An 8,768-nucleotide genomic window follows, 5' to 3' on the forward strand; every position below is an offset into this window, starting at 1 on the left:
GCCATTCTGCCCGGCGTGTATCAACATCCAACTCCAGAACACGTGGTATTCGATTGCCCAAGGTTTGCGGAAGTACGTAGAGGAATGCCTGCACTACGGGCGAAAAACATCGCAGAGCGAATGTGTCCCGAATAAGGTACGTGGAATGCGGTAAGCAGAGTCGTGACGCAAATACTGTCAGAGCTCCAGCGTCGATGGAGAAGGGACCAGCAAATAAGCGTCGGTTTGCAGGAAAATCCAGCATAGTGAGCATTGTTATGCTCGGGGCGTCGGGGCACCAGCAAACCGGAAGTCTTCTGCCAACCGGAATCGTCGGACTGACCTCGGCACTCGAACCGCCAACCTGCTGAAGAAAGAAGAAGGAAGTGCTTCGGGTATGTAGGGCACCGCCAGTGCGGACGTCATCCACCACCGGAACTGTCGGACCACCTCTGCAACCCGAAGACGAAGTCGGCGCAATGCGCAAAAGCGTCCCCTGCGATAGCCGCTGGTAGTCGGGGCAGCACCAGTGCGGAGTTTCCTTCACCGGAACTGGTGGACCACCCTCGACGCCGGGGGAAGTCAGGAGGAATCGAGTGAGGAAGTTTGTGGCACGACCACCGAGGGATCCAGACAACGTAGCAGTGGATCTCAGCAAGCCAGTCGCCAAACTAGCCGGAATTTTAGAAGAAGTGCATGAGCACAGCACCACCCCCCACCCCCCAGGTGTCGCAGCATCCCGTGATCCCGGGGGATCGAGGCAAGGAGGATGAGGGACCCGGTTTATCCGGGAGGCACATTTTTAGCAGATCGGGAGGAACCCATGCCTGTTCGCCTTCGAACATAGTGTAGATGCTCAGGTGTCTGTCGCGCAGATTTTTCCAAAGCCTTAAACCCTAAAAAAACACACACACACATATACACAGCCATCACCTCAATTTGTCGAACTGAGTCGATCGGTATATAACACTATGGGTGTCCGAACATTCTATAAAAATTTTGTTTTTGGAGCGATCATATAGCCTTTACGTACTTAGTGTACGAAATTGGGTGCAAGCGAAGTTGGATTTTTCTCACAATCTGCACGTTAAACCTAACTTCGGAAGTGGTGCGCTGAATAGCGCTTCGCGATATGAAAACAGCGCAGAACTTCCGAAGTTTGGTTCAACGTACGGATTGTGAGAAAAATACAACTTCGCTATCCCCCAATTCCGGTTTTCAACTGGATTGAGAATACATTGCATTAGTCACATACATTCCAAAACTCATACTTTTCAATAACTTATGAACATTATTAGCTATGAAGTATTTTTTTTACGAGGGAGAATGCATTTACACACTAACCCAGCACACGTGCATTGTAGCTATGCAGCTATGAAGTATGAGATCATTCATTGGTAGCACAATGAACTGCATTAGTATTTTCGAATAGGTTTTTGTTTTTTTTTTGTGTTGTCTGTCATAGAAGTGACAGATGGCTAAGACCGTTCACGGTCCATCTCGCCACTGTTATTCTTCTGTTGTAGTTTGAGTTGTTGATATGTTCTTCGTCGTCTGGTGTGCCTCGGCTATATCTGTGTTTTAATCATTTTCAGGAACTGAACTATCTGTTTCATTTCGACTTCTTCATTGTTTTTCAGGATGCTTTCGAGTGGTTTGCAATATTCCAGTGCTGGGTATTCGCTTCTCTCAATGTTGTATCGAGGGCAGGTATATAGTATATGCTCCAAATCTTCTTTTTCATTGCAGTAATCACATTCTTCTTCGTCTTCCCATCCCCACCTGTATCTACTATCTTTAGTGAGCGTCTGTCCTGTTCTTATTCTGTTCAGCATACGTTTTTCGTCCGACGTCAGTATTAGTCCTTTTGACCAAATAGTTTTTCCAGGTTCCTCCATTATTTTAAAGTGGTTTATGCCCTTCTCCGCAGATGTAATTTTATATTTCGTTTTTCAGGTTTCCCATACTGCTTCCTTTGCCAATGCTAAGACGTCTGATAGAACCAAGGCGGTGAAGTACGTTTGAGGTCCATATGTAGTTGAGACTGCTATTTTATCGGCATTTTCGTTACCTTCTATCCCTTGACTGGGAATCCATTGTATTTTTATGATTGGATTTTCTTTTTTTCTCAGCTCTTTAGTTATGTTCCAGGCAATGAAATTTTCTTGTATTTTAGATCTGTTTTGTAGTATTGAACAAGCGCTTTTGGAGTCTGTAAAGATGACTGCTTTCCTGTATCCTTCGTCCTTGATCGTTTGAATGGCCTTTTGTATCCCTAGCAATTCTGCGTTGGTAATGGTGAAATTATTGCTAATTTTGTCCTTCTTGCGTATTCTTCCTGTATTGTCTATTAGGCCTACTGCTTCAGTTTTCGACGCATCCGTGTAGATTTCAGTATAGTCGTTGTATTTGAGTTCCTTCATGTGTAGAAAGTGTTGTTTCCAAATGATCGGGCTCCAATTATTCTTGCTTTGTTGATCTGGCCCAAGCTTTGGCTCAATCCGAAGGCTAGAGTGGATATCCGTATATTGTTTTCTACATCGATATGCCATATTTTCTTCCTTTGGGTATATTTGATGTACCACATCCATGTGTTTTGTTGCTATAGCTGTTAGGTACGATCCGTTACTTGTTTCTAGCCTTAGAGCTTCTCCTATGAATGGTTGGATCTGGTTTTCTGCTATTTGTTGACAGTACTTTCGTTTCCCTTTTCTAATCTGCCGTTTGAGCACTGCTCTTGCTTTTTATAGTTTCAGATGGTTCTGCTGAGTTTTTTGCTGAGTTGATACGCCTTGCTTATGTCTGCTGTCCACCATTTCTTCAACCAATTTGCTTTCTTATTTTTAACTACATAGCTAGATTTTTCTATGCATTCATCAGGATTATACATGTATTGGGACTGCATATTGTTGATGAGTTCAGTTGCCTTCTCCTGATTGATTTTTCTGATGGTTCTATGTACAACTGGGATATTGCTACCTATTTCGATTACGATGGCGAGGTGTATACTACCAAACTCTTGCTCATCTACTCCCCATCTTGATTTGACTGCTATTAATGTTGTAGCGAACGTAATGTCTACGGTTGAACTCCTTCTGTCGGTTGTGGTTAGGCATGTGTATGTTCCGTCGTTAAGAAGTCTAGAAGAACATTTGAAAAGGGCGTAACAGCCAAAATTTATTCCTTTTGATTCTTCGTTTACATATAAAGCTTTATGTGTAAACGAAGAATCAGAAGGAATAAATTTTGGCTGTTACGCCCTTTTCAAATGTTTGTCTAGAAGTGAAAATTTCGAGTTTTCTATCAGTGTGTTTATGGGGGCTCCTTTTGGACATGCCTTTTCTCCCTGTTCTCATGCCTCGTGATGTCCGTTCCAGTCACCTCCCACTATTATTTCCCCGCTCAGACTTTCTAGAACCTCAAAAAGATTTTTTATCTCTTCCTTCGCTTGCTGAATCAGATTTTGATCCGGGGGCACATATACTGATACGAAAGTGATTGGATCAAAGCCTTTTGTTACCCTAATTGCTACAACCTCGACCGGCAAGAAGCTACCTACGTCCACTAGTTGATAATCAATGTCTTCTCTAATTAATACTGCAACACCCCCGTATCCTGCGTTCCTTCTCGTCGACTCCATCCTGTAGTTAGCTATCCTAAAATCCTCGTCCTTCTTCAACCAGATCTCCTGCAGTAACGCAATTGATATTTCGTTTTGCTTAAGGTAGTAATGCAACTCTTCTCTTGTTTCAGTCGGCCGTATGCTTTGGATATTATTTTGAAGAACTTTCATTTTCTTACACGACACTGTGGCTTTCCTTATCCATTCTAGAATTCGTGTCTTCTCCTTGTTGTGTCATATGGCTTTCAATCAGGTGTTGTATCGCCTGCGCTATTTCGATGAGCAACCTATCGGTTTCTATTGCGGTGTTGGCTTCGCTTACTCCTACGACAATCCTCGCATGGATGGCTCTCAGAGGATCAATCCACGTCCTAGCTCTTGCTTCCATTTGAAAATCCTTTTTCAGTTTATAGATGAACCTTTCAAATTCAGTGGTACCGTATGGATTCGACAGACAATTGTTGCACGGTCTGGAAGTTTGACTGTTTTGTACGTCACTGGCCTCAGTTTGGTCAATCCGTGTCTCATTGTCCACCTCTGCGCAAGAAACTGCCCTATTCCTCATTCTTCTTTCCAAAATCTGCTTTTGATTCCTTTGTCCGAGATTACAGGTCATATTCCTTAAAGTGTCGATATTTCCTTGATCCTCTACGTCAACTTCCAATCCTGCGAACCCATTTGTTAGTTTTGGGTAGCTTTCTTCGTATGTTGCACCTTTCTTCATTTTGTCGAAGATGTTCCACCTTCTAGTCCTCTCCGGGCAGTCCTTTGCCTGTGCGTCATGGTCTCTGCCGCAGTTCACGCAATTTTTCCGTCCTTCACAATCGTCGTCTTGGTGTCTTCCTCCACATTGTTTACATCGCGGTGCCGCTCTCACAATACTTTATTCCGTGCCCAAATCTTCAACACTGCCTGTATTGCCTGATGGGAAAAATATAGAGCTCCGGTTTGAAGCAGCATCCGTAGATTTTTATTTTTTCCGGGAGATTGGGTCCTTCGACGAAGAGCTTGATATTTGGTGTATCTTGCAGCGAATTATCTCTTCCCCGTTTCTTGATACGTTCTACTTTCAACGTTTCGACTTCCGCCTCCAGGTTCTCCAATATGTCTTCTTCCTTAAAGCTGAAAGGTACGTCTCTGATACGTACGAAAGGTACGATCGTTTGATTTTTTCTTTTCGGTTCGAAGATCTTCAGGTTTTGGTGTGTCATTTTCAGTTGTTTGATTCTTTTCTTTTCAACTCTGCTACCTGCTAGTATTTTATAGCGAAACATTCCGATCTTCTGTACATCGACGACATTTGTTATTCCGGCTTCCTTCAGCAACCTTCCGACATGTGCTGGGTGTGTGGGAAATCGCTTGTTTAGATCCACCAGCTCCATAATGATCGCCAAATCTTCTCCGCTGGTGCTATTGGTTCCTGTCAGCTGTTGTATTTGCTCCGCGTTTCTTGACTGTTTCCTAGTCAGCCGTCCGTTCGTCTTCCTACTCTCTACTATTCGTTGTATTCTGCTGTCCTTCGTCATGTTCTCTTTCTTCTGTTTTACCTAATTCTCTATCCCTTATCTTAAGCACTTAAATTTACTTTTTATTCTACTTACAATTTCTTTTAAAAAAAACTAGGTTTAACACTGCATATCTTCCTTGCTTTTTCTATCTACTGATTTCTTCTTGTAGCTGCGTTGTTGATTTCCTAACCTCAATCAACTAAAAGCTTCTTGTTCTCTCTGCTTCTTCTCTTCCGTTTCACGCTTCTTTCAGCGCAAACAAACGCTTATAGAGCTCCCGCTCGTTCCTTCCAGCAGATATTGCCTATCCTGATTTGGCTTTCCGAGCACCTTCCACTTCCTCTTCCGATTTTTCTTCTTTCAAACACTCCTTTTCTTTTCCTAAATCACACTCTACCCCCCTCAACTCTTCTGTCGAAAAACACGCAAAACCGACGGAAAACCCTCCAAATTTCACTTTTCACGCGGCATACGACCGATTTCCTAAACTTTCGGCGACCGCGGCGACCTTGGGTACCAAGCCTAACTTTTTATTTATTCCCTTTTATTATTTTTGAGAAAAAATGTTTTCAGCACTCGTGAAACTAAACACGAAAACACCCGCCTTTTTTTCTGGCTATTTGTTTAGCAGACGGCGGACAAAACACACAAAATCACGAACCGGATGGTGATTGGGAGTCTCGACTCTCGATCGGCAACGAAAATAATAAATGAATCCCAACATTCTTTTTCTCTGGCGAAAGGTGAGCGATTTCGAATTTTCTAAAAGCAAAACATGTCAAAAAGTATACACTGATCAGGTTTTTGTTTTTGCCATAAGGTTTCTTTTTAAGTGATATGGTAAAGAAACGTTGGGGTAACTTTGGGAACACTGCTTCAATATGCACACAAAAACAGTCTTACCTTTTTTTCTGGATTTTTCTACCGATGAAATGCAGATCAAAATGCGAACAATCCAACTTAATATTTTATTTTGTTCTACAATACTATTTCTTGGTACAAACACGCACTAATTGAAAATGACACCAACAAACCTAATTCACTAACAAATCAACCTGCAGATTGTGTACAGGTATAGAAGTGGATTTGATCAAAAAACCAACCTGCAGTTTGCAGCCGAATATTATTCACCAAAAACTTAAAATCAAATTGCACAACGTTTCTTCTAATTGCGATACATCACAGACATGGACTATCTTTTCGTAAATACGACTAAAATGCGAGCCTTTTCCGCGATTGATAGTCACCTTCACCAATAAAATTCGCACACGATACCTTTTTCACGACCGCGACACAAACAAATCCACACGCAAGCAAGGTAAAAAGAAGACTGTGGTGTGGCACCTCTTTTGTTTCTCATTACCGCCGCGCAGATTGGAGAATCCAGCTCCCGAACACAGCAAACAATTTTTGACAAATGAACGGTAAGCCGGCGTAGGGGAGCCTGTGGTTCAATAGGCACATCTGATTTTTAGAAATTTTTCCTCAAACAGGAATTTTGTTAAATCGCGCATCAAACGTCAACTAAAATGATTAGCGCCTTAGCAAGTCAGAAAGACAAATCCAAAGGAAAAATATATAAATTATCCAATTCTTGCAAAAATGTGCAACTAATAATTAGTTTATTATTGATTATAGAATTATTTGTCATAATTTGTACCGGATGTCCACCACCCTGAAACAGAATAATCCTATACAACACATTTACGCATATATTATTAACATTTATATGTTCAAAATAAAATTTCAAAACAGTTTTTTTACTTACCAGTAAGACCGTCTTCAGTCTCCTACTTGACTCGACTTAGAGAGACGTTGAAAACGGTCTTACGGTTGAGGTCGGAATACGTATCTGTAAAGTTACAATCAAAATGTGGAATTAAATGTAATAGTGCTAAGTCGTCTTTCACGTCAGACATTCCACTGAAAATCTCTAAACATAAATATTGGTGAAAAATACAAAAAAAATAAATGATAGTAAAAATTGCCTTTATTTGAACTCCTCTTCTATTTAAAATTTAAGTATCTTAAATTTTCAATTGCATTTTGTCGTCACATAATGTCCTAAATATTCTTAGAATACTAATATTCGGTTCAACCCAATCCAATATGCTAATACTTTGTCGTACATTCAGATTCAGACCTTTTCCGCCATAAGTAATCGTTCCTGGCTCTCGGGACTTAGTTTGATAATCTTATGCTTGGAGGCCGCATTCGGATCGTACCCGTAGAGGAAAATCGATGCGATGACTAACGCGGCCCCGAACGTGAACTGCATCGTCAAGTTGAAATCGAACAAATACATCGACGCCACACAGGAGATGATGATGGCGAGCGATGTGGCAAAGCCCTTCAAGATGTTGTCGGCATATTTAACGACGACGGCAACAATCAGACCGCCTCCGGCCTGAAGCAGAATCAAATACCAAATGAAGCCATCGTAGCCGTAGAAAAAGCCATCGGAAGTGAGCTTTGAGCCGTCGTTCACGAAACAGGTCACCAATCCGAACGGAAGGCTCAGCAAGCTGAGCTGGATGTTTCGCATCCAGATGGAAATGTCCGCTCCTTTGAGCATCTTTTCGAAGTAGATTCCGGCAAAGCCGGACAGGAAGCACGCGCCGAGCGCGGCACTGAAACCAAGTAGTCGGTTCTGGTCTGGTTCGCCTGTAACGGTTGGTATGATTCAATAAAATTTCGACATATAGGAAAATATGAGTTATTACCTGGCATCTGCTGCTGCCGAGAGGCAGCCGTTCCGCTCGAATCCGTTTGCGCCAGTTGCACACTGGCCACCCCGACAACCAGTGCCACCAGGGCCGCCCACTGCGTCGGTAGCAGTCTCTTCCTCAAGATGATCACCGCGAAAACGGCCGTCGTCAGAATTTTTAGCTGATAGGTCACCTGGTAGGTGGCCGCGTCCAGATGGGACGCCGAGACGTACAGCAGATTGTTCTGCAGAATGTACAGAAACGAGGGTACGCAAATTTTCAGTGTATCCATCGGCTGTTTAACGATTGTGCTGTGCAGTGCGGACCGCAACCGGTGCACACTTTTGCCTTCCTCCATGAACACCAGCACCACACTGGTGAGCAGTTTGACCACTTCGGCCATTACTACGGCGGTGGAGCTGAGGAACATTGCTCCCGGTCGGGTCCGCGCGTAACGCATGCTGAGCCCCAGGATTGCATTCTGAAGCGTAAGGGTCACCAGACTGAGATACTTCAGATTGTTGCTCGCGGATTCTGAGAATCGTGCAAAATATAACACATCACTACTGAATCTGTATAAAAGTATAATGATGTTGATCGTTGTTTTTGTACTTACTTGGAGCCATCTTCGTTAATCCAAATGAGGTCAGCAGTCACAAAATTTCATATATTTTTCAGCTGATAATTTAACCGAAAGTCAACTAAATTTCACTCATTTCCGATTCACTTTTCGTCCAGCAAACAAACCGGACGTTGTGCTTGTAATTTTTTATGTGCGTGGGTGTTGGAAGATTTGGAAGGTGTGATAATTTACTGCCTCGCTGTTGGAACCGCCAGCGACATCAGAAATTTTTGATTACGTTGACAGAAATGCACCGCAGTTGCAGTTTGTTTATAATTTTCTGCTTTTTTCTCGGAGGATGCGCATCATCGATGATGACAGATTCGTTT

At 42.7% G+C, this 8,768-nt stretch overlaps 2 protein-coding genes across 4 annotated transcripts in view; both read right to left on the minus strand.

The window, feature by feature from the left end:
- Nucleotides 1–6,467, minus strand: part of LOC134206484 (stromal interaction molecule homolog) — a 142,118-nt gene extending 135,651 nt beyond the window's left edge. The window contains exon 1 of one of the 3 annotated variants that reach the window (XM_062682210.1): nt 6,357–6,467. The gene's annotated coding sequence lies outside the window, so the exon portion shown is untranslated. Of the gene's footprint in view, nt 1–6,212; nt 6,295–6,356 lie in introns of those variants that run through there. The other 2 variants (XM_062682213.1, XM_062682211.1) reach the window with 2 other exon arrangements.
- A 610-nt stretch (nt 6,468–7,077) lies between these two features.
- On the minus strand, nt 7,078–8,712 carry LOC134206478 (UDP-N-acetylglucosamine transporter). The gene is made up of 3 exons (XM_062682197.1): nt 8,434–8,712; nt 7,833–8,351; nt 7,078–7,773 (listed from the first exon to the last, which is right to left on the minus strand). The coding sequence occupies exons 1-3, from the start codon at nt 8,441–8,443 to the stop codon at nt 7,247–7,249; spliced, it is 1,056 nt and encodes a 351-aa protein (XP_062538181.1). The 5' UTR covers nt 8,444–8,712; the 3' UTR covers nt 7,078–7,246.
- Nucleotides 8,713–8,768: the final 56 nt, after the last annotated feature.

The sequence above is a fragment of the Armigeres subalbatus genome, chromosome 1, assembly GCF_024139115.2.
Source record: "Armigeres subalbatus isolate Guangzhou_Male chromosome 1, GZ_Asu_2, whole genome shotgun sequence".
In the NCBI taxonomy this organism is placed as follows: domain Eukaryota; kingdom Metazoa; phylum Arthropoda; class Insecta; order Diptera; family Culicidae; genus Armigeres; species Armigeres subalbatus.